Source organism: Petromyzon marinus, chromosome 26, assembly GCF_048934315.1.
Source record: "Petromyzon marinus isolate PM22_M1 ecotype Great Lakes invasive population chromosome 26, UKy_Petmar_22M1.pri1.0, whole genome shotgun sequence".
In the NCBI taxonomy this organism is placed as follows: Eukaryota; Metazoa; Chordata; class Hyperoartia; order Petromyzontiformes; family Petromyzontidae; genus Petromyzon; species Petromyzon marinus.
Genome location: NC_133692.1, coordinates 10,807,983 through 10,822,287, shown reverse-complemented (window position 1 = coordinate 10,822,287; position 14,305 = coordinate 10,807,983). Strand labels below are relative to the sequence as shown.

The 14,305-nt window shown below is 47.9% G+C and overlaps 1 protein-coding gene across 1 annotated transcript in view; it reads right to left on the bottom strand.

Moving 5' to 3' along the window:
* Positions 1-844: 844 nt before the first annotated feature.
* The window catches only part of KIF19 (kinesin family member 19), an 86,895-nt gene continuing 73,434 nt past the window's right edge, over positions 845-14,305 (bottom strand). The window contains exons 17-21 of the mRNA XM_032961287.2: positions 13,764-14,175; positions 12,931-13,271; positions 10,184-10,466; positions 9,800-9,904; positions 845-3,199 (exon numbers count right to left, since the gene is read on the bottom strand). Of these exons, the coding sequence (XP_032817178.2) occupies positions 2,916-3,199; positions 9,800-9,904; positions 10,184-10,466; positions 12,931-13,271; positions 13,764-14,175 (1,425 nt within the window). The 3' untranslated portion in view covers positions 845-2,915. The remainder of the gene's footprint in view (positions 3,200-9,799; positions 9,905-10,183; positions 10,467-12,930; positions 13,272-13,763; positions 14,176-14,305) is intronic.

The following is a 14,305-nucleotide window of genomic DNA, read 5'->3' as shown; positions in this document are numbered from 1 at the left end:
GGCGATTGAATTAACAAAAAAAAACTTGGATATAACAGTTTGGGGAATAGAAAACTGAAGTTTCCCTTCACACTTGAAATACGAACGGACCCTCGTATGAACTGAGATCGACAGAACAAAAGAAATCTGAACTCATTATTTGCATTCCCTTCAAAATCGGATTTCACTGCCACGGCTTTAACGTGAATCTTTCATGCTTGAATTTTTTGCAGTAAAAAATGTACATTTGCGAGCCACAGCCGCTGCATTTGATCAGTTTGACACAACACCATCAACAAACATTACCGTAGACACAATTTTGATTAATCATTGTGAACCATTAAAACCCATAATAGCATGATTTTTAGAAACCCAACAATCGTTGTGATGTTGCATATCTTATTGTAAAAAAAAAATCGAACCAAAACTACGAATGCAAGTTTACATTTGATTAAAACACAAACGTCAACAATTATAACGGTTAATTGTAGCCCCCTTGCGAGTCGACAAATCAAGTTGGCGATGTAAATCAATGGGCCACCACGCCTGTGGACGCGATAACGTCGTCGACGGAAGTGAGAGAGTTGTTAATAAGTGCGTCCCCTCGGGCACGTGAGCACGGCATATACGCAAGCAGCGTCACCACTCACCCACCCACCCACGCACTCACCCACCCACCCACTCACCCACCCATCCACCCACGCACTCACCCACCCACCCACCCACTCACCCACTCACCCACCCATCCACCCACGCACTCACCCACCCACCCACACACTCACCCACCCACGCACCCACCTATCCACGCACTCACCCACCCACCCACGCACTCACCCACCCACCCACGCACTCACCCACCCACCGACCCACACACGCGCCCACCCACCACACGGTCTGTCTATCACCTTTTCCATCGGATCAACACAGGTCTCATGGTCGATCCTGCGATTTCACATCTCACTGGGATTCCATCTCCCGATGCCCTCTCCCTGGTTTGTCGTTCCCACCCCTGGAGCCACAAGCTCCCGCTGTGCTTCACAGCCGTCGCTGTTCGTGAACGCTGCGCTCTGCCGTGTTACTTCGGATTGCCACCTGCCATTGCTTTTCCCAGAATCGCCCTCATTTTGAGGAGGTTGCTGTCCTGGGCAATGTGTAAGTCTTCCTGGGACATTAAAAGTCCTCGCAATTTTGACGGTCGTGTAATAATAATGAGCCACTCGAGACAATGCAGTTCTCCCCTGCCCCGGTGTTGAGAAATATTGTGATATTATTCATATTTCCATGATACGTTCCTGAGAGATGACAACCCTGAAGCCACTGCACGCAATGCGTCTGACCGTGTGTGTATGTGTTCGGAGAGATTTGCCGGACAGATGTTGGTTGCTTGGTAACCTGAGGAACCATGAACCCGTGCGTTATAGCAGACATTAAAAAATTGCATTTGTTTAAAAAGTTGTTTACAATTATAAACAACTTTACTGCCTCTTTGTTTTAGCAAATCTAAACTTATCGTTGTGTAGACACGACGTGCCAGCAAATAGCCGAGTCTATGTTTTCCATTGAACAAAAAGTGGCTGAAAAACTACAAAACTATTCCTGGAGTGTTTAACGCCAGCGTTGGGTGACGCTCGGGTTATTAACGAGGATTCTCCTCCGACTTGGGATAAACACGGTCACCAAGGGTGAAATGTTTGCCTCGGCATTCTAGAACAATCAGAACTAATAACCCCCCCCCCCCCAACAACAGCTGACTGGATGCCCCACACTGAGCAATGCTCCATTCAATGCTTGCAGAGCCATCCACCACACTGGAGGAGTGGATAAAACTGGCCACCTGCACCCAACATCTTTAAATACACCCGAGTAATAACCTCGGCTACGTACGTTTAATGTTACCATTGCTAAAATGCACTCAGTATTAATCCGTTTTTTTATTGATGCCATTGATTGAAATAAATGGTCGATTGATTGGGAAAAAAATCCCATGGTAACCCATCACCAAATAGAGAAAATAAAAAAACCTCTGCCTAATGATAGTTAAGGATTCACACAAAGCCGGATCTTTCACGAGACGTGAACATTGATGGTAGCGCTGATTCAACGCGAACACTCTGAGAGAGGTGTTGGGCAAATCCCCAAAAGGTTAAATTACTTTGAGTGCATTAGCAGTGGCCAACTGTTGAGCCTCATCACTAACCTGCTGCACTGATGCGAGAGAAGAAAATTAATAATCGATGTTAGTTTCAACGAGTGGAAAACCGGGCAAGACGGGGGGCAAACCTGATGTCACGTCATTATACTTTCCCCATTCTCACTACTGCATCAGCCGGGAACTCCCAAGTACCCCCCCGTGAAGGGTTGCGTCGAGTAACCAAACCACCGTGACCCCCACCGTGGTGCTTGTTACGATTTGATTGGCTACGTGGGCCGCGCTCGACAGGGCCGAGCGGCGCGTTTCTGACCCCGTCGACGTTTCCCGTCCGGATTTTCGCTCGCGGCTCCGTGCCGCCCGACGCGGTCAGCTCCCCCCGCGCCGTCCCCAACACGCCAACGGCACAACAACAACAACAACAGCAGCAGCAGCAACACCGAAGCCTTCACCTCAATTCACCCACAACCCGAATGCTGCAAGGTGCAGCTAACTTATACCCGCCTAGTCGCAGTCACACGCGCTCCGGTAAAACAAGCCACGGGGCGCCACTCGCCACACGTAGTCCACCATTGTCAGCTTCTTTCCATCCATGAATTCAGGAACACTTGTGTGCCTCGTGCTTTTGTCAACAGCCGAGTCCACGCCAGTTCCTCCCGTCCAATGTTGGGTGGCGCGGGGATGGGGGGGGGGATGTCTGACAAAAAAATAAACGGATCCTCCTTTGCCAATCCGACCTCTTCTCCGGAGACTCTGCCGCCCCTTGCCTGCCGCGCTCTCAAGGGACTCACGCCCTGCGTGCTCGCGACTCGTGCTTGAGGATCGCCTGCCCGCTCAAGCCGAGCGAGGGGCTCGGGTTCCCGCTGCCGGCTCCGGCGGCGGCTCCGGCGACGGCTCCTTGCCCGCCAGCCGCTGCCCCGAGCGCCGCCGGCGGGGAGGGTCGCCCGACCCGCTTGGCATTGCCCGGCAGGGACAGCAGGTGGCTGCCGGCGCCCGCGATGGTGCTCGTGGCTGGCAGGTCGGCCGTCGTCTGCTGTCCCCCCATGCCACCGCCTCCACCACCACCACCACCTGCGGTGCACAAAGGCAGAGAAATGGGGAGATCGTGAGCACAGTTTGATCAGCGGTGTCAAACAAAGGGCACAGATGCAGCCCTGCAATTCTAGATTTGAAGCTTTCGTGACTGCAAGGATCATACTCTTTGGTTCTATTCGGTAAAGTCATGTAGGTAAAAAAATAAAACAACAAAAAATAAAAAAAATGTTACGTCATTATACTTGTTTTATTTTTATACCTACGTGACTTTACCGAATAGAACCAAAGAGTATGGAGCCCTACAATTCCTTGGCAGAGTGGGCCTCCACTAGAGGGAGCTCTAGATTCTAGAGGGTCTTTCTCAGTGGTATTCTGGCTTCATTTTCTGCACAAGGCAGATCGGAGTAACCCATGGTTTGTTTCAGGAATTTTTTTTACATTCCGTTGAATGCCCTGTATCGTCTCTAGTGGCGGTACCGGTCACGTGAACAAATTATAACAATCGAATAGTCGATTCTCACATTCCATGTATGTTTGAGGATTGCAATAATGTATTTTAGTCTGAATCGCTGCATGGTTAATGCCGATTAAATAAACTTTGGGTAGTGAGTGTGTCTCTGCAGTTGCGTGGCGTATGCCGTTTCCACTAAATTCCATGTCTGTAAAATTGTACTTAATCAGAGGACAACCTAAACGCAAATTCACAAACAGTAGACTCACAATTACTATTTATTGTTCATGAAACCAACCAGAAAATATTAAACATTGCTGCTGCATTGGCAGTGGTGCGGAAGTATAACAATCAAAAACAACACGCTCGTCACAAACACTGTGGCCTTAAAATAAAATAAATCGGCAACGTTTTGAGTAATGGCCCTCTTCAAAGCACCACATCGTTGACGCATGTGTTGAGTTTCGATGCAATCGCAACATCGGTCTAGTAGTTGATAATATTTCAAAGAATTCCGTTAAAATTATACAATAGTTCGTGTTTTATATGTGTCCGCTGTTTATACAGATTGCATTCGGTAAGTTATATAATGCTTGGCCAAGCATGTTACATTTTGCTTCGCAAGATAACAAAAGAAGGAAATCTACAAACCACATATCTAGTGACTTTACATATACAGCGCCAGCATTCACGTCCATGAGCCATGTTGACTATTCGACTCGGTGACAAGGGAGACTCAATCACGGCTACAAGGGGCACATCAGGTGGTTGTACCAAGTCGCCGCTTGTGTTCATGTGCATGGTACCGTGGCATGGGTAAAATATTGTGGTTTATTGGACATGTACCGATGCATTGGTTCGTCAATTAATGTGAATTGTTAATTTCCAAGCGCACGAATCGAATTATGTGCCTGTGATTATCGATGTTGATAGCAGTCCTGACAAATGAGGGTTGGTGATAGCAGGGAGAAGGCATTCATCCACCAGTGGATAGACAATTTAAGATTCACATTGTAAGTATTATCTGTACATGGCTGTGTGCAGTTACACTCCACATAATACACAAGGTGTCGACACACGGTGTGTATACTGATAGTGATTTAATGAAATAAACATATCTCCATTCCACTCTCCACATGAAAAAATAAATGTTTTATACATGACACCCTATGGGCTTTCCAGACAAATAGTATTCCATCAGCCTTTGTTTACTCAGCATAACTTTGGACCAGTTCCGACCTTCTGGGTCTCATCAGCAGTCAGGCTTGTTGAACGAACACTGCTGGTTTGCCAGATGTTATTTACGATTAATTGCAGGCACATGAATAGTGCGTCATGTGTACACATCATACATACACACCGTGTCGTGTGTACACATCATGCGTACACACCGTGTCGTGTGTACACATCATGCGTACACACCGTGTCGTGTGTACACATCATGCGTACACACCGTGTCGTGTGTACACATCATGCGTACACACCGTGTCGTGTGTACGCATGACGTGTACACACCGTGTCGTGTGTATGCATGATGTGTACACACGACACGGTGTGTATGCATGATGCACGGATATGGGTTTAAATTAAGAAAATTATCTGGTAATACGGTGTTGTATGTATGTAGAACTTCTTTTGCACTGTACATAGCCACCCGCAATAATAAATCGTAGGTGCGGCAGTGGTGTACAAGCACACATAACAATATGGAACGTTTTGTGCAGTGGCACTTCTTCACAGCACGTCGCGAGGCCAGAAAGGTGGAGTCAAATTAGTCAGCTATGAAAAATAAAAAAAAGGGTTTGATCCTTTCTGGCAATAAAACAGATGTTAAAATGTTCAACCACCAAATACATACATCCTGCAAGGAATAAAGTCTGCATTAAACACCCGTACTTGTGGTGAACATTCAAACAAACACGCCCTGATGATATATTAGGCATTGTCTTTGAAACAGAATGGACTACACCAGGGACAGCCTTCTTTGTGGGCTAGTCTCACCACCCTTGTCAGACCAGAGAACGCCAGAAGGCAGACAGCAAATACAACGCACTATCAGAGCAGTTAGAGCTCGGGGTGAGCAGATATTTAAAAAAAACGGTCCCATGATAAAATTAGTCAGTTATTCACCTAAAAATTTGAATCGGCTACGTTTTGACGTAGTCTATGACTAAGGTCCCTATGAAAATGGCGCCCACACCCTCCATCCTGCCTCCCGAAGGCAGGCAACCCCCCTACAAGCCACACCCAGCCGATGATGCTGACACAAAGCCCCGCCCATCACCTCGCATAAGGGTCACATGTGGGAACAAAGGGCGATACTTTATTTCCAACGATCTTGTGTCATCTAATTAAATTGTATAATTTCAGTTGAACACATAGGCTTTTGCGACCAATATCATCCATGATAGAGGTTTTTTTGTTTGTTAGATCGCGTAAATATATAAATACGTCGTTAAAACCCGCCACCACCCGACACAGCCAACTAGTGAGGTTTGTCACGTAAACAGAACATGGCCAATTCGTCACTAGTACAGCACACCGGTGTGTTGGAGAGCCAAGCCACAACATTTACAATCTGAATACGACGTTTCGCCAGTAATTACAACTGGCTTCATCAGGCGACAGCCAGATTTGTGGAGAAGTCCACCTGTTTTGTTCCTCATATAGAGGCGTAGATGTGGTGATCACGCTTCTGCGCTCTCGCGCAAAGTGGAGGGAGGGGATTTGCTTCCACGCAGCACTAAGGCGGTAGCTATCCGAACGGTTAAAATTTGTTTTATTTATTTAAATTTCAATATATTCTCTAATTAGTCTTGGCCAGTAGTAGCTAGTTTTGCACAGAACTTCAACAATATCAAAATCATATTCTTAGTTTTTTCGGTAAAGTCACGTTGAAGGGAAACAACAAAAAAATAAAATATATATAAAACAATAAAAAATTCTCACGACGTTTCGACCATAACTGAAACGGTCATCTTCAGGTGTGTTGGTTTGCATAAATGTATTTTTAAACGGCGCATTTATTTATTTATAAAAACGTTAGCGCCACGCGCAACGATTTGACAGTTTATTTAGGACTAGTCCATCTATATTCTGAAAAGAGGAGGGGGGAGACGAAATTTTTTATAATGTATGCTGTCTGAAAGCCACTGTAAGCGTGAACAATCAATTAAGACCTGAAATGGTTTATCAAATCTTTCCAATGATTGCTAAGATAGAATCCATCTTCTCGGTTGAAATTGTCTCTGTGCTTGTATATGTGGATAGCCTCATGAACGAATCTCTCATGGAAGCCAGATGGCTTACAAAGAACCTCTGTCTTGGAAAAGTCAATGGCATGCATGTGAGCCTACTGAATTATAACAATGATCTGCCACGGCCGAGGTGTTGGTCCTACCGTGTTTAAGGTCTGCTTTGTGTTCACGAATGCGGTCCGAGACATGGCGTTTGGTTTCTCCAATGTAACTATTACCACAGAGGCAACTTAGTTTGTAGACACCAGGGTATTGTATGTCCGGAATCACATCTTTTACAGACGGAACCAGATCACGGATTTTATGTAATGTGTTGAAACGGACCTGAATCTTGTGTTCATTCAAGATTTTGGAGATCTTTTTTGTGATCCCCGCAATGTAGGGTAAAGTGATGGTTTTGAAAGGCTCCTCAAGAGGCTTCTTCTTCATGGTTTGAGTGATAGCTTTGCGGATTGTATAGTCGTTTAAAAATACATTTATGCAAACCAACACACCTGAAGATGACCGTTTGAGTTATGGTCGAAACGTCGTGAGAATTTTTTATTGTTTTATATATATTTTATTATTTTGTTGTTTCCCTTCAACGTGACTTTACCGAAAAAACTAAGAATATGAATTACTGCAGTCACGAAAGCTTTAAATCAAAATTTAATATCAAAATCAATTGAGTGTCCTTGTTGGCACGTGTGTTCTGCTACTGCTGACAGTTGTATTTGGGATAATTTAATATTTATCTGATGTTCTTTTAGTCTCGTGCTGATCATTCGTCCTCTTTGCCCAACATAACATTTACCACACGTGCAGTTAATCCTGTACACACTTTCTGTTGATAGCTTCGGTAATACATATTTTGTACCAGTAATTCATTTCTGTATTTTATGTACCGTGCCAAATCTGACTCGGATGTTTTGTTTTTACAAACATCTGGCTAGTTTATCACTTGCTCCCACAATGAACGGTATTTTGATCGTTTTAATTACTTGGGCAGTTTCAATGCTCGTGTTATTTGATTTGGTTTTGGCATTCAATGTCGTGTTGATTTGTGCATCATTGTAACCATTCATTTGCAGCACTTCTTTAACAAGTTGAATTTCACTTCTCAGATTGTCACCATCTGACACTTTCTTAGCTCGATGAATGAACGTCTTGATAAGAGCAGATTTTTGTGTGGGGTGATGGTGTGACTCTGCATTCAGATAGGCGTCATAATGCGTTTTCTTTCGGTAAACACTGTGTTCTTTTACCATTTAGACCCCGTCCGAGCAGAATATCCAGAAGTGGTAGCGTTCTGTCAACTTCCACTTCCATGGTGAACTGGATGGATGGGTTTTGCGAGTTGAGATGATTTAAAAAATGCGTTCAGTGTATCTTTGCCATGTGGCCAGACCACCAATGTGTCATCCACATATCTAAACCAAGCGGATGGTTTTAGTGTGCTTGAAGCTATTGCTTTTGTTTCAACATCTTCCACGTACAAATTCGCTATCACAGGAGACAAAAGAGAGCCCATTGCTGCTCCTTCCTTTTGTTTATAGAAGTCACCTTGCCACACGAAGTAAGTGTTCTTTAGACAGTGTTTAGCTAGTCTTGCGATATCTTTGGCTAAACCTTCGTTCATTACCATAGTGTCAAGTCATTTAATTGACTCGTTGACCGGAACCCTCGTGAACAGAGAAGTCACATCAATACTTACGAGAATATCATTAGGGTTCAGCTTAATATCTTTAATTATATTCACAAGATGTTCTGAGTTTTTGATAAACGAAGAAGTCCTGCCGATGTAGGGCTGTATTTGTTTCGTTATGTATTGTGCTAATTTGTACGTGGCAGAGCCTATTGTACTAACTATGGGTCTTAATGGGACATCAGGTTTGTGAATTTTTGGTAGCCCATAAAGTCTTGGTGGTTTTAATGCCCTTGGTTTGATCAGGTATTGCTCTTCCTTGGGAATTGATGACTTGGCAATGATTGCCGTTGTTTTACACTCCAAGGGGCTGGTTAGGTCTCGTTAATTTTAAGGTAGGTTACCTTCATCGAGTAAATATTTGATTTCATTATCATAGTCCTCATGGGGCATCACAACAGTTGATCGGCCCTTGTCAGCAGCAAGAATTTGGATATCTTTATTTGCTCTCAATTCTCTTAAGGCTTTTGCTTCACTGAAGTTAATATTTGTCATGTGCTGTACGAGTGACGAATTGGCATGTTCTGTTTACGCGACAACCCTTACTAGTTGACTGTGTCGGGAGGTGGTGGGTTTTCAACGACAAATTTATATATATTTACGCAATCTAACCAAATAAACCTTTATTTTGTATAATTTCATCTGTCAAATTGGTCCAGCAATCGACAAATTGTAAAATCGGAGAGCCCAGCTCTTGTTTAAATGCACATAAAAGTGGTGGAGGGATTTAAAGGCGGATGTACGGTTGCTGCGATGTGGTGATTTGATGATATATAGCGAACGGTATAAGAGCCACAATATTGGTGTCGTCTGTTTTGCTAAATATCGTCATATCGTGAATTTTGTTGTTGTGTATTTCTGCGTTGTTTTCACGTTAATATTTCTGACCAAATATTTACAATGCTTCAATACTGTAATTTCACAGAAGAGTAAAAGTAACTGCTATTACCTATTAAATTCGTGCTTTGTAAATGGTTTTCCGGATAATTTGACTGCACGATAATTACGTGATATCATCCCTTTCATAGTTATATTACATGTTTTGTTATTTCCTGTTAAACTGGCAGCATGTGCCCTATGATCATTATAGACTGTAAAGTTATAACCAGAAATACTGAAGGAAGGCCTGTGTTTGAGTTAACTGCACAAAAACAACAATGAAAGTGTGAAATACTATTACGAAGTTATGGGATATCGGGATATAATCGTCGTATTGTGAATATTGTGTCGTGCCGCGTGGTGACCTCGCGTCTTCTTCTGCAGCGCCAACGCTCGGTGCCGCTCGCCGTTCGTCTGGAACACAGTGCTGGGAGGCGTCGTCAGCGGATCCAGGGAGTGCAGCTCTCCACCTGCATCATCAACGTCGTCGTCGGCATTGACAATAACATCAACCATCGCCCAAGGATATCGAACGAGTTTTAAATCCACACGTCACCCACATAGTTGATATGGTGCTCGTTTATCATCTGAAGTAATCCATTATCATTACTTTAACATCTCACCAAATGTACAGAATAATCTTTGTCATTATTGAATTATAACTGATGGATCGGCACTTTCCTCTTTGTCATCTACCTGATAATGTCACGAACCCCGGGTGCGCTCCGCGAGGTCGTGCCCTTACTCGCCTGTGGGCTGATAGCCGGGTTGGTGCTTTGCTCTGACGATGACAGCCGGAGCGATCCCTCCTCCTCCACCAGCACCGCCACCGGCACCGCCACCAGCGCCGGCGCCGCCAGGGGCTGGCGGGGGGTGCAGCATCACCGAGGCGCGGGGTCGGGGCTTGGGCTGCCCGGGGTTCTGGCCGGCACGACCCCCGACCCCCGTGGGCCCGGCGGCGGCCGCCGCCGAGATCTTGTGGTCAGACAGCGTCTCCAGGACGCGCTGCTGCGCGGCCTTCGGCTTGGGCAGCTGTTGTGGAGGGAGAGGACGGACTCTTTCAAACCTGGACACGCTTCAAGGTCAGTTGATTTTATTTGCTTCAGGTGTTTCCGCAATTTATTGTCGTTGTGCTATTATGTCGTGTCGTGAGACGACACATCCACGTGGAACTTCCGCGGACCAAGCAAAGCTTGTGTGGTAGAGAATGGCCGATGGCGGCGGACTTTAACTGAACTTCTGAGATTCATTCAAATGGTAGTTTTATCCCCACATGCGGGGACAGCACACCTTCTCATACGCCCTGCTAAGAGGGAAAGTCTTGTTACCAACTTGACAGTGAAACTGATATGCAGCCAAATTTAGTGGAAAATCAAATTTAAGGTTTTATATTTTATTGGCGAAATTGGTGTCCAGGCACTGGCCATCAGCTTGCTATACTCAGATTGTATGCAGGAGCTCCCTGACAAAGGCAAATATCAGTCCCAATAATTACGCTCCATAGCGAATGAACGGCCACATGAATATATTTCGTCATGGACTTCATGCATTGCTGCGGCTGTCGACTGTTTCCAATATTCTGGCAGATTTACTGTATGTGAGATATTATTCAGGAGGATAAACTGTACGTGGAGTCTCGGCCAGCCACCGATACATTACTTTGGAGCTTCTGGACCAGGTTGATTTTCCATTAACGGCAATGGAGAAAAGGGAGGCCCAGACTGCTACAGAGCAAGTTTGCACGGAGACTTTACAGTCCTGATGTTAATTAAAATACGCGGTGCAAACATTGGCACCAGAATTTGCTGGCTCCCACTCTGAAACCCACCGCGCTTTCTCACTGTAGCCTGGCGGCGAGCCACTGAGGCATCACGTTTCGACCTTGGAATGATCTCAGTGTTCTCGGGGAGGAGGCTCGGCGATGTTGTCGGCCTCACGTTACTGCCGGGGACAACGGGCAGCGCGAGTAATCGGAGAGGGAGTGAACAACGGCTCTCCCCCCCCCCCCCCCCCACCGGGCCGACGAAAAGGGCAAAAATAAATGGACCACCGGCTTGCGCGCCAACTCTCCGTCACCTCTGGGGGCGGTCAAGGCAGTGGACGCGATGGAATAAACCCCAGGCGGCTTCACGTCTCCCCCCGGGCGTGCACCGTGCGTGGCGACCGCCGTGCCTCGCCGCTTGCAGCGAGGGCTGCGTTGAGAGCTGGCAACGTTGTGAAGTTGGGCTAGTGTCAAGCTAAAGTGTTGCATGTATGCATGTATGTTGAACTTCTTTCCCACCCTACGTAGCCAACTGTGCCAATCGGAGGTGCGGGGGATGGACAAGTGCAATTGCCATCTCTCCCACGCTCGCTCCGGCGTAAAGGTGCAAGCCCTGAAATTGCTCGTTTATGCTACTGCTGCCAGATGGCCCTCCACTAGAGGGAGCTTTGCAGAGTCCCTTAAGACGTCGATTGCCATCCCTCCCACGCTGGCCCGACGTCACGCAAGAGGTGGCAGTACCCACACTTCACCCCACGACATGCCACCCGCCAATCGACTAACTGTGGGCGTGCACATTTGCACTGCTGGGTATACAGGGGAGGTGGGGTTAAGAAAGCTGCCGCATTTTTTTTCTGTAATCAATCCTCTTTCCTTGTTACGGTTCGCGCCTTGTACCAGGCTGGTGTCGAATGTAAAAAAAAAGAAGAAAAAAAAACTGCCGTGCCAAGGGATTGAATCGAACCGGTGACCTCCGGGTTGTAAGTTCAACCATTACAGCACCACTGTTGTGTTAACACGCACTGTATTCTTAAGCCACTCGGCCCTGTTAGAGCTTAACACGAGCGAGGCAAGTGACGTCACGACACACAGGGTCGTGGCCCCATTGACCTCCGCGATGTCATGAGTGCCGGAGCAAAAAGAGCCGCTGCTTTTCCAAAGCAGTGCTGCCGGTCCCGAGGCTCCGGCTCAATTAATAACGACGAGGGCACAGCTTTTTCCAAAATCACGGGAGTGCCACAGGCAAGAGAACTGGACAAGACTGGCCAGAGCCCGACCCAATGAACGTTGCGCTGTGCAATTGCAGGAACCTTGTTCTAGCACAATTGGGTTCCCAACCCTTTCTGGATCCGCCGCCACCGTCCACCGCCCAGCGTTCTTTCACGGGCCACTGTGCACCAAGAACATTTTTTTTAATAAAAATGACTATATCGTGGCATCTACAACAGTTCCACGGAAGCATTTCCCACTTGCCTTATGAATTACCGTGATTAGTCCATGGACCACAGGTTGGGAAGCAGTGTTCCAGCAGTTTATCATTCGCTGGCAGCGATTCAGAACTTCACCGTGAGGCTAACTCCGGACGGCCCGTTCACCGACCCCGCACATGAACACGCGAACACTGCCGATTAACTTCCCCCACGGCGTGAATAAGAAAGACGACCTTCCCCGAGCCGGGAGTTTTTGTTGTTGTCTATTCCCGTGGGTTCGGCCACACCTCTCGCCAGCACTCACCGCTTGTCTGCCGACCTCGAAGGAGCGCGACCGCATCTTGCGTCCGTGCGGCTGCTCTGCATGAGCCTGACTCTGCTGCTGGTGCTGCTGATGCTGCGACACCGGCGGCGGAGCCTGAGCACCATGCGGGGCGGCTCGGCGGGGCTGCCGTCGTGCCTGCAGCTCGGCCCGGTCGCTCTGCAGGGAGTCGGCCCGCTCCCTCCCGGCCAGCGCGTCGGTCCCCGCGACGTGAGCCGGCAGGGTCCGTCCTTGCGCCGCCGCGGTGGAGCCGGGCCCGAGGCTCTCCTCGCTGCTCGCCTGGTTCACGCGGAAGGTACCCGTGTGGCCGCCCAGTGCGGTGCCTGACTCGCATGGACGGGCGATGCCAGGGAGAGGCCGAGAGTCGATTAAAGTCAAAGTGATTTTCCGTTTGCAGCCCGCACCTCCGATTAGCATGGTTGGCTACGTACGGCGCAAAAGAAGTTCGACATGCATACAGCCCTCAGCCAGTGGCGGAAAGTAATCATTCCTATGACAGGGGCAAATCTATCCATAGGGCACCCACTGTGGACTCCTCCACACAGTGATAATGATGACCCCATAGGGATGATGATTTGCGTCAACCCTTCCGACCAGGACTTGTTTGGTTAATATGCCCGCCGCGGTATTAATCAGGGCCGCCGCTAGATTCGAAAAGTGAACCACTGCAACATGCTGTGGGCGTGCAGTCTGTTTTAAACCCAATCAATGGAACAAGACACCTGCAACACATGCATAATTCCTGGACAGACCACGGATAAAAATGATGGCCACAACCACCACCGCCGCCGCCGCCGCCACCACCATTGCCGTACCTAGCGAGTGCTGAGAGTTCACATGGGAGGCCGTGATTCCTGACCCGAACCCCAAACCCGCTCCCTCCAAGGGCTCCATGGCTCTCGCCCGCGACCTCCTCCGCTCAGCGATGACGGAGATACTTTTCGTCCCCGTGGCGATCTCCGCGGTTATGGCCGGTGCCACCCGGGTGTTGATGCCTGTGTTGCCATGCTGCTGTTGGTGGTGGTGGTGGCTGTTGACGCTGTTGAGGTTGACGACGTTGCTGTTGTTGTTGCCGCTGGCCTGCGTGCGTCCACGTGGCCTGGCGCGTCTCTGGTCCCCGTGTCCCAGTGCCACCCCTCGTGTGCCCTCGGGGGCCGGGTCACCTGACAGGCTGCTGTTGCAGCGGTCGCTCAGGCTGGCCAGGCTGCTCGTGTTCTGCTCCGGTTTCTGTGTGGCGGTTGAGGGGGGAAGGGGCGGGGGTGGATTATCATGAGTGAGGTCGTCAACAGTGCCATCAGTTAACATCTTACGGTGGCGAGGAGTTAACTACCTCACCTGCTATACAGGAGGTTGTGGG